Source organism: Leopardus geoffroyi, chromosome D3 (assembly GCF_018350155.1).
Source record: "Leopardus geoffroyi isolate Oge1 chromosome D3, O.geoffroyi_Oge1_pat1.0, whole genome shotgun sequence".
Lineage (NCBI taxonomy): Eukaryota > Metazoa > Chordata > Mammalia > Carnivora > Felidae > Leopardus > Leopardus geoffroyi.
The window spans coordinates 27,860,462-27,877,444 of NC_059339.1; the positions used below are offsets into that span (position 1 = coordinate 27,860,462).

The following is a 16,983-nucleotide window of genomic DNA, read 5'->3' on the forward strand; positions in this document are numbered from 1 at the left end:
AGTTGAGAGGATTAATGTTTAGAAGTGGGAAGTCCCTCACCCATGTGTCACATCCAGGAAGTGATGCCATTGAGGCTTGGACCTGGTGGTCTGACTCCGGGCCCGTGTCTTTCATGCTTTACTTTTGGTCCACAGTCTAAGCAGTAACAGCAGTAGCAACAGTCATGATACTGTGAACCCCTTCCCCCTTCCCTGTGAGCACAGGTTATTGGTGAGGATGAGGAGGGACCCAGCTGCAGAGCCACTCAGATACTTCTTCCCACTGTGGTTGGTATGTGTATAAACAGGTGTGTCTGCCGGAGAAGTGGGGCTAAGATTAATGAACCCCAAGACATTGGGGCTTTGGGGATTGGGCAGGTCCGATGGTCCATTTGGGCCTGAGTTTCTCTAAGCTCAAGCTGTGATCATCCTTGCCCTGGACACATGCTGTGTGTGTGTGTGTGTGTGTGTGTGTGTGTGTGTGTGTGTGTGTTTGTGTGTGTCCCATTGGGCATGATGAGCTTAAGAACTGACAAAGCTCTACTAGTGATCCCAGCACCCTGATTGGGGCAGGTCAGCCAGACACCATAGGGCGAGAAGGGTGCAGGGAAGGCCAGGGATGCAGCCACTGGGTCGGCTCCGAGAGGCTCCCATGTAGCGCTGAGTGAGGGCTTTTCCCTTCTCATAGCACTTGCTCAGGGAGGGTCAGCAAGTGAGACCCAGGCTTCATTGGTTGGATTTCTCCCCACCCCCACCAAGTTTTGTCATCACCTTCATGGGAATGTGGTATCCTTCAGAGTGGGTATGAATGGATTTTATGGAAATATTTTGGTCCTTGGTTTCCAGTTCCTCCAAGAGGTCTCTCTAAGCTGTGTTTCATCTACTTTTTAACTACCTTGGGTTCTGGGTAAAAATGTGCTTTGAGAATATGCCCTTCAAGGCCCATTTGGGAGAAGATGAATGTGCAGTGTCTTGCCGTTTGGAGCTTGCTTTGGTGCTGGGTCGTGTTCTCATCAGTCCCCTGCAACACCAGGATCACCACTGGGTTAGAGCAGTAGGTTGGGCCAGAGGAGGAGGTGGTGAGGTTGCCCCATGGGAGCTTTCTGGGGCAGCATCTGGGGAGGTGATGCCATTGCCACCAGGTGGTCCAGGTCCAGAGGACTGGCCTGTGCCATCTGGGTGACCGAAGTGCAAACAAGCCAGGTCAACCAGGGCTCTTGATGGCTAGTGATGGAAACCTCATGCAAGAAAAATGGTATTGATATAAAGAAGCTCACCAGGTACTGTCTCTCCTCATCTGTAGGCTCTCCTTTTCCAAAGCCAACCCTCCTGAGGTGGCAAATGGCTTGTGGCAGTCTGGATCTCTGCACACCCCTCTACCCCCATATCCATGTATTAGAACTTACCCAGGGCTCCTAGGGCATCGGCTGTTGCCTGAGTCACATGCCTGTCCCTTGGAAATGTTGGGCAACTGTGTGCACACTCTGGTCAGGAGCAGGCAGGGCACCCCCAGACCACAATAGCTCCACAGAGTCTCTTGGGATGCGAGAGGGTAGTTTTCAGTAGAAAAGTATGGCCTGCCTGCTATGTGAGGTTTTGGGGAGTCCCAAACCCAAACCCCCAACCTCTTTGGGGCTTGAATGTGATCACGTGTGTGTTATATGACACAGTAGAGAGTGTGGGGAGAACCAGGCTTTTGTCATCCCAGGGACCCTTGCCTTGTATTTATTGGTTTGTGTGGGGAGCTTCTGAGGGTCAGGGCTGTGGGGTCACCTCTGTACTGGCACCCAGCCCCGGCTGGGCAGAGGAGCACTGGTATTGTTGCAGGAATGAGGGAAGGAGGGAGGAGCAAAGGGAGAAGTCACGGGAATCACTGTATGACTTGGAGTGACTCTGTCCTTTCTTAGTCTCTCTCTGCAGCCCTTCGTCTACCCAGTCTGCACCCCCGAAGGAGTCGTCTTTGACTTGCTGTGAGTTTGCCCTCGACTTTTGAGCTAACAAAAGGGGTGAGGTTGTTGACACCCACTCAGCAAGGGGGTATGGGACCAGCTGGAGGGTTTGTGTCTTCAGGCCTTGCCACGCCAGGCCATACTGAAGTCTTGGCAACCTCGGGACCTGAGTGGGCCTCTTGGGGACCCAGGAGGGACTTCCAGGGCCTTAGGGATGAGACAGCAGTGCTGCTGTGACCCCTGGGCAGGCAACCTTGCTGGCAGATGCTGCTGTCCCTGCCTGGGGTGGCATTGACCTCTCTACACACATGGGGGGGGGGGGGGGGGGAGGGGCTAGTGTTCTAATTGGCCTACCTATCCTGCTTTGGAATGTTAACAAACTGAGTACTTTCCACTTTATGAAAGTAGAGCCATAATTTAGGTACATACTTTCCCAGTGCTGTATTTTGAAGCATGTTGCTTAGTCTTTTTTTTTTTTTTTAATGTTTATTTATTTTTTGAGAGAGAGAGAGACAGAGATTGAGAGCGCGCCAGCAGGGGAGGGGCAGAGAGAGAGAGGGACACTCAGAATCTGAAGCAGGCTCCAGGCTCTGAGCTTTCCGCACAGAACCTGATGTGGGGCTCGAACCCACCAACCCTGAGATCATGACCTGAGCCAAAGTTGGACGCTTAGCTGACTGAGGCACTCAGGCACCCCAATGTTTAATTTTCAGAGACAGAGACAGAGACAGACAGAGGGCGAGCAGGGGAGGAGCAGAGAGAAAGGGAGACACAGAATCTGAAACAGGCTCCAGGCTCTGAGCTGTCAGCAGAGACCCAGATGTGGGGCTCAAACTCATGAACCATGAGAACATGATGCTTAAGGTCTTATGTTCCAACATAAACCAGCTTCTAAAACTTTCCTGTGTTTTAGTCTCCTTTTAGAAAATGTGGAAAATACTTGACGGTAAAAGGAAAAACTTACTGTAATCACACTGTCAAGGATAACCATTGTTAGTACTTATATTCCTCTTTTTCTGTGAGGTTATTTATGGCAACATGGTTGAGGTAATACTGCAAGGATAGTTCTGAATCCATTTTTCACTCAGTTGTGTCATTCAGAGTTCTCTGGAAGTACACTTTTGTGTTGTTGTTATTTTTATTTTTAAGAAAGAGACAGAGGACAAGCGGGGGAGGGGCAGAGAGTGAGGGAGACACAGAATTGAAGCAGGCTCGAACTCACGAGCTATGATATCATGACCTGAGCCCAAGTCAGAAGCTTAACCAACTGAGCCACCCAGGTGCCCCTGGAAGTATAATTTTTGATGCTGGCTCAGCACCTCATTGCACAGACGTATCAGCATTTATATATGTCTTTTTTTTGCTTGTTTATGTTGTTTATATGTAACCACAATAAAAACCCTGGACATGTGTTGAAACCAGAAACACTCCCTTGCTTCCTTGGTCAAGGCTGGATGCTCCTCTTCTTGGCTTCTGCTAGCAGAAGTGAAATAGAGCAAAGCCTGTTCGTAGCCCTCACCTGGACGCAGCCTTCCTAAGCTGTGGCCTCCTCACCAGCCTGCACCTGACTGCCTTACTGACACTGTCTCTTCTCTTCCCTTCAGTAACATCGTCCCTTGGCTTAAGAAGTATGGGACCAACCCCAGCAATGGAGAGGTAGGTGGCCGGGCAGGAGTTTAAGTGATGCCAGTGAATGCTATCCTCTTGTCTGACCTTTTGTTCTGTGGTTTTCATGTACATGCAAGCGCGGTAGAGGACTGTTCACGAGGCATGGTGAGCGGGACTGTCCTCCTCCCCCTTCCCCACATTGTTTCTTTCCAGAAATGTTCCCTACGAGCACACGCATATGCATAAATGTACATCTTCTTTCCTTGGGCCATGGTTGTAATCACAGGCGCGAACTCCTCTGTACTTGCTCTCCCCCCTCCCCCACCCCCGCAGTGTGTTGAAGACCTGAACATGGGTGCATAGAGCCCTGCTGCGTTCCGTGGTGGCTGCATGCGTCCTCCTGTAGGGAGGACATGTGCTGCTGAAGCACATCTGAAGTCCCCTGCTGTTACTAACAGCAGATAGGGACTACCCTTGTGCACGTTTCTTTGGGCACACGTGGGAGTATCCTTCCAGGACGGCTGGGTCACAGGGTGGGAGTATTTTCAGTTTGGGTAGCTACTGGCAAATTGTCCTCCAGAGAAGTTGCAAACGCCTGTTTCTTCATACCCTCAACAACCATGGATATCATCAATTTTTTAAAAAATTTTTGTTGCCTCAGAGTGAAAACACTTTTTAACTTTTTTTTTTTTTAAGATTTTATTTTTATGTAATCTCTACACCCAGCGTGGGCTTCGAACCCACAACCCTAAGATCACGGGTTTCAGACTCTACTGACAGAGCCAGCCAGGTGCCCCTTAATTTGTATTTTTATCATGAGTTAGGTTAAGCAGGTATTTATATGTCGTGTATACAGGTCCAATGACACGAATTCTGTGTTGCTCAGGAAGAGGTTCCCAGAGCCAAGTTCCAGCTTATTCTCTTTTGCCCCCACTGCACACCTCCATCACAAACCTGTGGTGTTCCTATATTTTACACATTCTGTTGGTCCCTTTTCTTCTGAGAGGTCTCTCTCCTTCCCTCACACTGCAGCCCAGGCCCATTTCTTCATTTGTTTAGTTGCATCGTTGCATCCATTTATTCAGCGTGGTGGTAGCCTGTGCTGTGTGCAGGGCCAGTGAGCCGTGAGCTGTGGAGGCAGAGGTATTCACCGACAGGCAGGCTGGGGGTGGGGGGCTTGGGGAACGTCTGGAGCAGCGCAGTGCTGTTGAAGCTGAGACCTGGAGATGGAGGGGGATGGGGAAATGGTGGCAGATAGAGGCACATGGGCGGTGGGGGGAGGCTTGGAGGCCGTGGGAGGAGCGTGAGTTTGTTCTGGGGGGTGGTGCTGGAAGCTGGGCAGAGTTTCAAGCCCAAGCGTGTTGTGATCCTGCCTGTGTTCTAAAGGCCCACTTTGGCTGCCCTGTGGGAAACAGGACTATGTGGAGTCAAGGGTGGAAGGTGGGAAAGCAGCCAGGGAGGGGGCTGTGCACTTGTCTGTGTAAGAGGTGGTGTGTGAGTTTGGACCAGGGTGAGTCAGGGAGGTGGCACAAAGAGGCTGGACCCAAGATGGCTGTGAAGGGTGGGCCTGTGGGACTTGCTGGGCCATCACATCAGGGTCTATGTGTCCCCAGGGCGGGGGGAGAGCTCAGTAGAAATCTTCAAGTGCAGCCATGTTTTGAGAGGACTGGGTCAGTTAGCACGTTCTGTGCCATGGACAACAGATGGATCCGGGTGATCCAGCCTGTGCTTGGCGCTCCGGGCCAGTGCAGCTTCGGCAGGAAGGTGGATCCCTCAGAAGCAGAGCCATGGGCAGGGCAGCAGGAAGGAGCTGGGAGCCCGGAGTGAGGGTGGGCAGTTGGAGTGGAGGGGGAATGAGGGGGGCCAGCAGGGAGGGTGGGGACTTCTGTGGGACTTTAGAGGACAAGTCAACTCCAGGGTGTCCAAGGGAGGTGTTTGAGGCTAAGAGGTCAACCTGATGAAATATGGACTGTTCAAGGAGGAGGAGTGTGAGGACGAGGTGGGCAGGGTGGGTTCTGGCACGGTGGAGTGGAGAGCTGGCCCAGGGGGCTGGGGTTGGAACCCTGTCTGCTGGGATGAGGTCCCGACCTGACTGAGAAGATAGTAAGCTGGGTGTGGCCCAACTAGTTCTGTGACAGAGACCCTTGAGAACATGCAGAGTGGAGGCCATCGTCAGGGAGGCCCAGGAGGACCTGGCTGCTGTGAGGCTTGAGGGCGAGGTAGTGAGAGGGTGAGCGATGTGAGCAGTGTCCTGGTTGGCAGCCTGGGACAAGTGAAATGTCACTGGTTCTTTACTTAGCCGAGGTCTTATTACCTGTTTTCTGGAGGCCCTTCTGTGCTATCTGGGCTCCTCTGGCACTTGTGACAGGGTGTAGGGTGCTTTGGGCCCCTTGGATCAGGTGAGTGGCTCCCCTGCCCTTGGATGAGACAGGGCTAGACCAGTGGTGCATGTTCTGGGCCTGGCTGCCCAGAGCCTGTGGACTTTTCTCTCAGGTGGTTGAGGTGCTGCTGGTGGTCTGGCCTCCCTAAGGAGAGTGCTCTCTTTCAGGTGTCTGCTGTGTCCTTCCTCATTTGTTGTCATTTGAAAGTGTGACTGGCAGTGTTTTTCTGTGAGGCTGTCTGCTGAGGGCCACTGTGGGCTTCCAGGGGCTTCCTATGGGGTCTGTGCTGCCTGCCTGTGCCCCGTGCGATTGGCTTGTGTTTGGGGTACATTGCCTTCCCTGACATGAAGGTCACTTCTGCCTCAGTGGAGCATCTGATGTTGGGGCTCCTCTGCTGCTGAGGGTCTGCTTTGTGGTGTCAATGGTGTCTTTTAGGCCCCACTCTGCCCCTGACCCCTCTCGTGTTTTCTTGTCCATATGTCCTCTGTCTCCTTCCCAGTGGATATTGTTACTGTGGACATTTTGCTTCTCAGGTGCTTGTCAGGGCCCCCAAAACATGTAGATGTCCTGGGCTTGGCCTCCCGCCAGGAGTTGTATATGGAGTCTCTCTGGGTTGGATCATGTGCCTGGGCCTGAAGGAGGAGGGCTTTCTGATGGGAGCAACCTCAGAGCAGGGACCCTGTTGTCTGTCGTAGAGTCTAATGCTCACCTGCACTGGTGAGAAGGGCCATTGAGTGGCAAAGGAAGGAATGAAACCAGCCGTAGAGGAACAAGGGTGGGCTGGCCAGCAGGCAGTGGCCTCACAAGGCTTCGCATGTGGCCTGGCCACTCAGGAGGGTGAGGACATGGGGGCCTGGCCCAGGGATGCCCACCCAGCGTTTTCTCTGTGCGTTAGGTAGTCAGGGTTGGGCCCGCACCAGAGTGGTCAGAGGCTGCCAGGTTGTGGGCCCTCAGGTGCTCCTAGGTGCACAGCCTTGCCTCCCCTTCTGGGGTCTCCACAGCCCCCTTCACTGCCTCCAACCCAGCCCTCCCACACTGGGGCAGCATTTTTCCTCTGGCTGCCTGGACTTTGTTTTATTGTAAAGTTTCCCACAGAAGAGGTAAACTGCAGACAGTGCAGGAACTTTGGAAAATAGAGGATCCCATCACAATCACTCAGCATTTGGGTATATTGATTCCTTTCCCCCCACTTTTTAATATTCTGTTTTAAATAGTCATACAGCAGAATTGTAGATGCCCATCTCTGTATCCACCACCCAGAAGAAGAAATACACACATTTTTTAGCTTCAAAAGTAATCAGTGCTCACAATAAAAATGTCTGAACATTTGAGAAGTATAAAACAAACCTCCACCTCTAGCTGGGGGTCTGCCCCTGTGAGCAGTTCAGTTTGCCCACTTAGAGCCTGGGTTGTACAGCCCATCTTCTCCAGGTTACTTCTGTGTCCTGGGGGCCTTGGGTCAGCACCTGTGTGGCTTTTCCTCTTGCCTGTAGCTGTAAAGGCTTGCTTGGTCAGAGACCTCCAGTCTCTGCTTCACCTAGCCTCATAGCCTCAGCATTTCTTCACATGAGCCACTTATTCATTATTACTAATTATTAATTATTTTCCTTCCAGAAGCTGGATGGGAGGTCCCTGATCAAGCTGAACTTTGCAAAGAACAATGAAGGTGAGTGATCCCTTTGACACCCAATTCAAAAATTGGCCCACAGACCCCATAGCCCCTGTCTCTCACCAAGATCTCTGCAGAATCCATCATTCCTTTCTGATCAAGCCAGACATGGCTTTTTTTCTTTTTTATGTTTGTTTATTTTTGAGAGAGAGACAGAGAGAGCATGTGCGAGTGAGGGAGAGGCAGAGAGAGGGAGAGAGGGAGAGAGAAAATCCTAAGCAGACCCCATCATATTGGCACAGAGCCCGACCCGAGGCTCAGTCTCCTGAATCATGAGATCATGACTTGAGCTGAAATCAAGAGTCAGGTGCTTAACTGACTGAGCCACCCAGGCACCCCATCCCAGGCACTTAATTTTTCAAAGATGTAGGGGCATCTGGCTGGCTCAGTCAATGAACAACATGACTCTTGAGTTTAAGCCCCATGTTGGCAGTAGAGGTTACTTAAAATTATAAAATGATTAAAGTAGCAAAGGTTTATATGTACTTTACCCCAATTAAAAAAAAAAAAAAAGATGTATAATTTTTCCTTAAAGGTCCAAGTTGTTTAAAGCTGGGGGTGGGTGGGATATTTCTTCCCGCAAGGGCAGTGGGGCTGTGAGGGTTGTTGGTGGCCTTTGTGTGTATAGTTGGGTCCTGTGGGCATGGACCCTGTCTGGATGAGGCACTGGTCTGCTCATCACTGGGACCAGAAGCTGCTCAGACTGAGGCCCAGGGCAGTAGGTATGGGCAGTGTGATGGATTCGCCAGGCAGCTCTTAGTCTGGGCTTCTCCTCACCACTGGTTGTAAAGCCCACCCCAGCCCTGGGGTCCTCCTGCTTTATATCTCTCTGCACCCTCAGCCATTCTTTTTTTTGTTTTGTTTTTTTTTAATGTTTGTTTATTTTTGAGAGAAAGTACAAGTGGAGGAAGGGCAGAAAGAGAGGGACAGAGGATCTGAAGCAGGCTCTGTGCTGACAGCAGTGAGCCCGATGCCGGGCTTGATCTCATGAACCGCGAGATCGTGACCTGAGCCAAAGTTAAATACTCAACGACTGATCCACCCAGGTGCCCCTCCCTCCACCATTCTTATTCATCAGATACCAGAGTTGAGGTGACCCCCACAGGCACCAACCTTGCTCTTGGTTCTTTGTGGGCCTGGCACAGTTCTCTTGGCCCATATAGATGCCATGGTGGGGGTTGTCTCTGCTAACCAGGAACGTACATTTTGGGGAGATGCTGAAACACGTGAAGCTGGGACTGGGCAGTCCTATCTCACCCCAGAGCCCGGCTCACAATAGGTGCTAGTTCGCTGTAAATGAGTGAGTGTGCACAGAGCTTTGTGGACAGTCCCTGGAGGTCAGGGACCGGTAGCCAAGTGGTGTAGATCTTCCTCTCTGAGATCAGCTGAGTTAGAGAGGCCCACAGTGTGTCTCTCATTCAGCAAATATTTACTGAGCACCTACCACATGCAGAGAGCAGAATAGGCTACATCCCTTCTGGAATAAAAGCTTCTGGAATGGCAAGGGAGGAAACTGGAAAACAGATCACCTTAGTGTGTCAGATGCTGCTTCTACCACCAACCAAAGTTAAAGATGAGGGAAGAGACTCCTAGGAAAACACACTGATAGGATTTGAGTGGGAATCTGATGAGAGAGGAGGCCTGTGGAGATGTGGGGGAAAGCATTCCAGGCAGGGGGCACAGCCAGTGCAAAGGCCCTGAGCAGTCCATTATTGCTGGAATAGTACAAGGGGTGGAAGCAGGGGCTTCAGTCAGAGGGGTCAGGGTTGGGGACGGTGCCGGGCAGTCATGCAGGGTCCAGGCAGCCACAGGACTCTCAGATACCAGCCAGAGAGGAAAAGACAAGTTTGACCTTTCACCTGTTTGTTTTTTTTAAACAGTTTTGACCAGTAAGCACCTTTCTTTGCTTTCTTTCTTTATGTTTATTTATTTTGAGAGAGAGAACCAGAGTGTGGGCGAGCGAGCGAGGGAAGGACAGAGAGAAATTGAGAGAGAATCCCAAGTAGGCTCCACGCTGACACAGGGCTCAAACCCATGAACTGTGATATCATGACCCAAGCTGAAATCAAGAGTTGGATGTTCAAATGACTGAGTGCCCTTTTTGCTTTGTTTTTAATTGAAAACTTCAGACACATTAAAGTAGAATTAGTATGGTGATCCCCTGCCCCACATCCATCACCCAGCTTCAGTCCTATCCACTCAGGGCTGTCTGATTTTATCTGTGCTGCCATGTGCATAGGTGATTTTGAAGCAAATATCAGGTACTGTATCATTTCATGCTTAAGTATGTTAGTGTGTATCTCTAAAAGATAAGGACTCCAAAACTAGTCATACTGCCATCATCCCACCTAAAAAATTAACAGGAATTCCTTAGTATTGTCAAATATCCAGCCAGTGGTCAAATTTCTGGAATGCATTCCTTTTTTTTTTTTTTTTTTAAGTTTTCAAATCAAGATTTTTTTTTTTTTTAAGTCCACACAAATCCGTGTCTTTGATATCTAAGTCTCTTAATCTGCAAGTATTCTCCTGCCCCTTTTTCTCAGTTTATTTGTTGAGACTTACTTGAACAGGCTTCCTGGCTGCCTGGTGCGGAGTTGGCAGGGCAGGGGCAGGGAGGGCAATGGGAGTTTGTTGCAGTAACATAGGTGACGGAATGTGGCAAGGTCTGAGATGGAGGATGGGGCCAGGGTGGTGATAGTTAGCAGTGGGTTGGGGGCTGATGGAGCAGACTCTTCCAAGGAAGGCCAAGTAGGGGTTGGGTTTTGCAGAATGACTAGGAGTTTCCCAGTGGAGTGGGAGGAGGGGGCTTGAGTATCTGACTGTCCCTCTGGGTCTCCACTCTGGGCATGCTGACACAGAGTTTTGCCTCCTCCTTTTCTCTGACCTTGGGCCTTTCTCTGGTCTCTGCGTGTCCTCCCTCCCTCCCTCCTGTCTTTCTTTCCGTCCGTCCGTCCTTCCTCCCTCCCTCCCTCCCTCCCTCCCTCCCTCCCTCCCTCTTTCCCTTTCCTTCCTTCCTTCCTTCCTTCCTTCCTTCCTTCCTCTTTCTTTCTCCCATTTATTCATTTATTCATTTATTATTTATTTATGTATTTATAATTTACATCCAAGTTAGTTAGCATATAGTGCAATAATGATTTCAGGGAGTAGAGTCCAGTGACTCATCCCCTACATATAACACCCAGTGCTCATCCCAACAAGTGTTCTCCTTAATGCCACTTGCCCATTTAGCACATGCCTCCATCCACAAGCCCTCCAGCAACCCTCAGTTTGTTTTCTATATTTAAGAGTGTCTTATGTTAGGGGCGCCTGGGTGGCTCAGTTGGTTGAGCATCTGACTTCAGCTCAGGTCATAATCTCGTGGTTTGTGAGTTCGAGCCCCGCGTCAGGCTCTGTGCTGACAGCTCAGAGCCTGGAGCCTGCTTTGGATTCTGTGTCTCCCTCTCTTTCTGTCCCTCCCCTGCTCATGCTCTATCTTTTTCACTCTCTCAAAAATAAGTAAACATTAGGGGCTCCTGGGTGGCGCAGTCGGTTAAGCGTCCGACTTCAGCCAGGTCACGATCTCGCGGTCCGTGAGTTCGAGCCCCGCGTCGGGCTCTGTGCTGGCAGCTCAGAGCCTGGAGCCTGCTTCCGATTCTGTGTCTCCCTCTCTCTCTGACCCTCCCCCGTTCATGCTCTGTCTCTCTCTGTCCCAAAAATAAATAAACGTTGAAAAAAAAAAATTAAAAAAAAAAAAAAGTAAACATTAAAAAACAAAAACAAAATAAGAGTCTCTTATATTTTGTTCCCTTTCCCTGTTTTTATATTATTTTTGCTTCCCTTATGTTCATCTGTTTTGTATCTTAAATTCCACATATGAGTGAAGTCATATGATATTTGTTTTTCTCTAATTTCATTTAGCATAATACCCTCCAGTTCCACCCATGTAGTTGCAAATGGCAAGATTTCATTCTTTTTGATTGCCGAGTAATACTCCATTGTGTGTGTGTGTGTGTATACACACATATATATACACCACATTTTCTTTATCCATTCATCCATCGATGGACATTTGGGCTCTTTCCATACTTTGGCTATTGTCAGCAGCACTACTATAAACATGGGGGTGCATGTGTCCCCTCAAAACAGCATACCTGTATCCCTTGGATAAATACCTAGTAGTGCAATTGCTGGGTCGTAGGGTAGTTCTATTTTTAATTTTTTGAGGAAACTCCACGCTGGTTTCCAGAGTGGCTGCACCGGTTTGCATTCCCACCAGCAATTCAAAAGGGTTCTTCTTTCTCCGCATCCTCACCAATATCTGTTGTTGCCTGAGTTGTTAATGTGAGCCATTCTGACAGGTGTGAGGTGTATCTCATTGTGGTTTTGATTTGTATTTCCCTGATGATGAGCCTTCTTTCTAGGAAAGTACCACTGCCCAGTGCTATTCACCGTGTTCACCAACAATACCCACATCGTAGCTGTCAAGACCACTGGCAATGTCTATACCTATGAGGTGGGTTCTTGGGAACTGTGTCCCATGCAGGCTCTTTGGGTGTATGCTCCAGGGAAACCCTTGGCTGGCGTTAAGGTTGCGCTGGGTGCAGTGGGCACAGCCTGTCCCCGTGGAGCCTACATTCTGAGAGCCGTCAGCGCAGACAGGAAGAGGTGTGCCCTTCCTGCAGCCTCCAGACCTGAAACCTGGCCAGTTCTTTTGTGCCCCAGGGGTCCTTCCCACCATCTTCATCTTCACTGACCAGGCCCTGGAAGGGAACCTGTGCTCTGAGCGCAGGCCTGGGGCTGAGGGGAGCACGGAGCCCCCCTCCACCGCGTCCTGGTGGAGTCCCCAGGAGGAGCAGATGCAGGCTGGTGGGCAAGTGTGAGGGTGAGGAGGCCCTGATTTCCATACCTGTCCTCCTGCTCTGGGTATGCCAGCACAGGGTACAGAGCAGGGTGTGGGCCCCATGTTGCAGGGAAACCCTCCCTGAGATGTTATCAGACCTGTCACCAGCTGTTGGCAGGGTCCTGGTGGGCAGTGCCACCCTAGGGGCTCCAGGGGTCACTTTTGCCCAAAGAGTGCACAGATTTGGTGGAAGGGCTTTGATAGAGATGCATGGCTGGCCTTGTTGAGCTTGCTTATTGACATAAGATGTGTATCATGAGAGTGTCCTTTGGTGAGCTTTGCTCAAATGGCTGAATTTGAATCTTTCAGGCTCATCAAGCTCCGCCCTCAGTGGTGGGGCCACTGCTGTGAGCCCTTGGTGGGTCCCATCTTTTTCCTCACCTCTGAGATGGCGCTGTCATCTGGGTGGGCTCCAGGCTCCTGGTGCCAGCATTGGGGCCAGCACTGTAACAGTGGGCTCTCTCTTGGCTGTAGGCAGTGGAGCAACTAAATATCAAGGCCAAGAACTTCCGAGACCTGCTGACAGACGAGCCCTTCTCTCGGCAGGACATCATCACCCTCCAGGTGGGTGTCCCCTTCCCACTTCTGTTCCCAGGAAGGACCGTGGCACCCCTCTGCCAACCCCACCTCTCCACCCAGGCTCTGTGACCTGCCTGCTGTTTCCCAGCTGCCCTCAGCTCCTGGTAGCACCCCTGCTCTCTGTCAGCCTGGGCCTTCATGAGGCCGCTTCACATCTCTTCTTCCAGTGCCTGCCCTTGCTACGTCAAGGCCGCTCCTCTCTGCCCCAGAGCCATCTCCGTATCCAAGTGGGAGAGGATGGGCTGGTGTGTGCTCTACCCCAGTGGTGAGCGTAGGGCTAGGGTGTGCCTCTGAGTATCAGAGAGTGGGTTCCTGAAAGACCTGGACTCAGAAACCAGGGGTGGCCTTTGTGGACCCCTCCCATCCAGGGCTTGTCCTGTCCTCATCGGAGGTCCGTGCACATTCCCTCCCACAGTGTGGGCTTGCTGTCACCAGGACCTGAGGCACCACGGGGTCTGTGGCAGCCGGCCGAAGGGAGCGTGGGGTGTGGCATGTGGGAGGCTAAGATGGGTGCCCCATTCTGCCTGCATCCCCTCCACGAAACTCCATCCGTCCCGTGGCTGCCTGATGCGAGACATGCTCATCTTCCGTGTGCTAGGGAGAAGGGGACACAGTTTGGAGAGCAGCTAGCCATTTATATCACTGTCCCCACCCCACCCCTGCTCCTGGCCGTGCTCAGGCAGAGCCCTCCCCTGACCCCTGACGCCCACCCTCCATTCCCTGCTCGACACCCAGATCTCTGTGCTGCCACTGGCCTCTCCTTCCCAACCCCAGCACTCAGGCCACCTGTCTGCCTCGCTGCCTGGCTCACTGTGCTGTGTGTGTTCTTTTTGCTGCAGGACCCCACCAGTTTGGACAAATTCAATGTCTCCAACTTCTTTCATGTGAAGAATAACATAAAAATAACAGATCCTGGTAGGTGCAACGGCAGCTGGTCTGGGTGCCAGGGGTTTGGGTGCCAGTGCTTTCTGGGTAAAGCCCTTGCCTTCCTGGGGGCTGGAGCATCCAGGAGTCTTGCTCAAGCCTAGACTGGCTACACTTAGCTTCTATGCTGAAGTTGGCAGGACCTTGCTGGCCCATGCCTGCCCACAGGGGGCCTGTTGTGGGCGTCCCAGCTGGGGCCAGTATCCTTGGTGCCCACCGCCTCATGCCATGGAGGCCTGGCTGCCGCCTCTTCCCCACTCAACACCCAGCTCCAAGGCCCTTCTAGGCCACTTCCTCTCCCAGGTCCTCTACTCGCTTCTTAGAAATTGTCTCTGTTCTCATGGTGGGAATAGGTAGTCAGTGAGGGGTGGTGACTGTGGCCTCTGCTCAGCTAGTTGGTTGCTGCCCCCAGTGTCATTTGGTGCAGGGCTGTGTATGAGCCACTGGGGACAGGTCACGGCTGGGGACAGACCAGAGCCGACTGTGGAGAACACTGTGGGTGGGTTGACTTGTACCCTTGTGAGCCGTTTCCTCGCTCTCTCTCCCTCTGCACACCCTTTTCTTCATCATAGCTACCAGGAAAGCGTCACTGTGATGGAGGTTCAGGTTACCTAGCCTAAGTCCTAGCCTGGGCTTCCACTATTACAGCAGGCTCTGGCTTCCTGTCCCTGTCGTGCACATCTGGGGACATTGCTGGGGGCTCGGCTGATCAGGGCCACTGTGCTGTTTTATAGATGAAGAAAAGGCCAAACAGGACCCATCTTATTATTTGAAAAATACAAACGCCGAGACCCGAGAGACGCTGCAGGAGCTCTACAAAGAGTTCAAAGGGGACGAGGTTCTGGCTGCCACCATGAAAGTCCCAGAGAAGAAGAAAGTGGACAAGCTGAATGCTGTGAGTAGGCAGAGGGCCACACAGCTGCCAGCTCAGCCAGCCTGCCCAGCTCAGCCCCTCAGAGGTCTTGGTGAAGGGACTCATGGAGGCCTTGGGATACACTTGGAGGGGGGTGGCCAGGACCCCTCAGAGCCCACATGCCCCTTGGAGGCCCATAGGAGGGCTGCATTGAAAATGGGCCTCAGGGGGCGCCTGGGTGGTGCAGTCCGACTTCAGCCAGGTCACGATCTCGCGGTCCGTGAGTTCGAGCTCCGCGTCAGGCTCTGGGCTGATGGCTCGGAGCCTGGAGCCTGTTTCCGATTCTGTGTCTCCCTCTCTCTCTGCCCCTCCCCCGTTCATGCTCTGTCTCTCTCTGTCCCAAAAATAAATAAACGTTGATTTAAAAAAAAAAAAAAAAAAAAGGGGCGCCTGGGTGGCGCAGTCGGTTAAGCGTCCGACTTCAGCCAGGTCACGATCTCGCGGTCCGGGAGTTCGAGCCCCGTGTCAGGCTCTGGGCTGATGGCTCAGAGCCTGGAGCCTGTTTCCGGTTCTGTGTCTCCCTCTCTCTCTGCCCCTCCCCCGTTCATGCTCTGTCTCTCTCTGTCCCAAAAATAAATAAACGTTGAAAAAAAAAATTTAAAAAAAAAAAAAAAAAAAAGAAAAAAAAAAAGAAAATGGGCCTCAGGAGGCTGGGGATGGCAGGTGGGGTGCTGGAGGCCACACATGGCCTGTTCGGGCAGGGCTATGGGGGATGAGGGGGATAGAGGGGGTTCTGAGGCTCCATCCTTAAAGAATTATCCAGAAAAATTTGCAAAAGTAAGAAAAGAAAGGTTGTGGTTAATAATCCCATTCCTCTAAAACAACAGCGCTTAGTATTTTGATGTATTTCCTTCTAATGGGGAGAAATCTTTTTTTTCCCACTGTCTTAGATAAAAATAAAACCTATTGGGGTTTATTTTTTCCTGATTAAAAAGGCAGTGTGTTTACTGTAAAAAGTTGAAACGTTTGCAAAAGAACTAGAGTCCCTGGTACTGTGAATACCAGAGGTGACCAGTTTCTACTTACTTCCAGGGTTTCAGTTTACATGAGAGCCTTGGCCAGCTCAGCCTCAGCCTCCTGCACAGGCGGGGCCCTGTGTTGCGAGCACCCTGGCTCGGTCCCCTCAGTCCGTGAGCTTAGAGGGCCCGGCCCCCAGGAGGTCCCTGCTGGGCTCTGTGGGCGGCGGCCATGGACAGTTTTTTGGAGGAAGGGCACCAAGCAGGGCCTGAGCAGTGAGGCCCCAGCCTCTCAGGGCACCACTAATGTACCCATGTGGTTTCCTCTCCAGGCGCACTATTCCACCGGCAAGGTCAGCGCCTCCTTCACCTCCACTGCCATGGTTCCAGAGACTACGCACGAAGCAGGTAGCTGCCTTTGCACCTTCATCTCCAGCAGTGCTGCTTAACAGCGTCCAAGGGCAGGGCGCCCCCTTGAGCATCACTCTATCGTGCCTGGCCTTCATGGGTGCTTAGGCAACTCAGGCATGGTCAGGCAGCCATAGGCCCTTTTGGAAAGTATGTTTGTCCGGGATGGCAGAGGCTGCAGGGGGGCCAGGCCGGGAGTAGAAGGTCCTCCCTCCACCTGCCGGGGCTGCCCTGCCTTGGGCTCCAGCCCACGTCCCACCTTGGCACTGTCCCCACGCCCCTTCCTCTTGTGTTCTCAGCCTGCCAAGTCCCCACCATCCCCTTTGCCCCTCCTAGCCTGCTGTGTCCAGGCTTTTCTAGTACCTCCTTAACCTCCGAGCCCTTCCTCATCCCTCTACCTATACACTCACCCTGTCCTGCCACTGTGGCCCCTGTTAGCCTATGCTCAGCCCAGGAAGACTCTTGGGCTCTCCCCAAAGCTGGGGCTGCGTCCCCGGCCCTAGAGTCTGGTGTGGGGTGGGCTTGCCCGAGATGGAGGGCAGCACAGAGCTCTGGCCTCGGTTTGCAGCTGCCATCGATGAGGATGTGCTGCGCTACCAGTTTGTGAAGAAGAAGGGCTATGTGCGGCTGCACACCAACAAGGGCGACCTCAACCTGGAGCTGCACTGCGACATGGTAGGTGGCCGCCATCCCCTCCACCTAAGTCCAGGCCCTTGCCAGGGTCTTAAATACATAGCT

The 16,983-nt window shown here is 52.0% G+C and overlaps 1 protein-coding gene across 4 annotated transcripts in view; it reads left to right on the plus strand.

Moving 5' to 3' along the window:
* PPIL2 (peptidylprolyl isomerase like 2) overlaps positions 1-16,983 on the plus strand; it is a 31,164-nt gene that overhangs the window by 3,820 nt on the left and 10,361 nt on the right. For all 4 annotated transcript variants that reach the window (XM_045457629.1, XM_045457630.1, XM_045457631.1 and 1 more), the window contains exons 4-12: positions 1,887-1,949; positions 3,533-3,584; positions 7,532-7,583; positions 11,987-12,078; positions 12,940-13,029; positions 13,884-13,959; positions 14,703-14,863; positions 16,170-16,245; positions 16,814-16,920. In XM_045457629.1, coding sequence (XP_045313585.1) covers positions 1,887-1,949; positions 3,533-3,584; positions 7,532-7,583; positions 11,987-12,078; positions 12,940-13,029; positions 13,884-13,959; positions 14,703-14,863; positions 16,170-16,245; positions 16,814-16,920 — 769 coding nt within the window. The remainder of the gene's footprint in view (positions 1-1,886; positions 1,950-3,532; positions 3,585-7,531; positions 7,584-11,986; positions 12,079-12,939; positions 13,030-13,883; positions 13,960-14,702; positions 14,864-16,169; positions 16,246-16,813; positions 16,921-16,983) is intronic.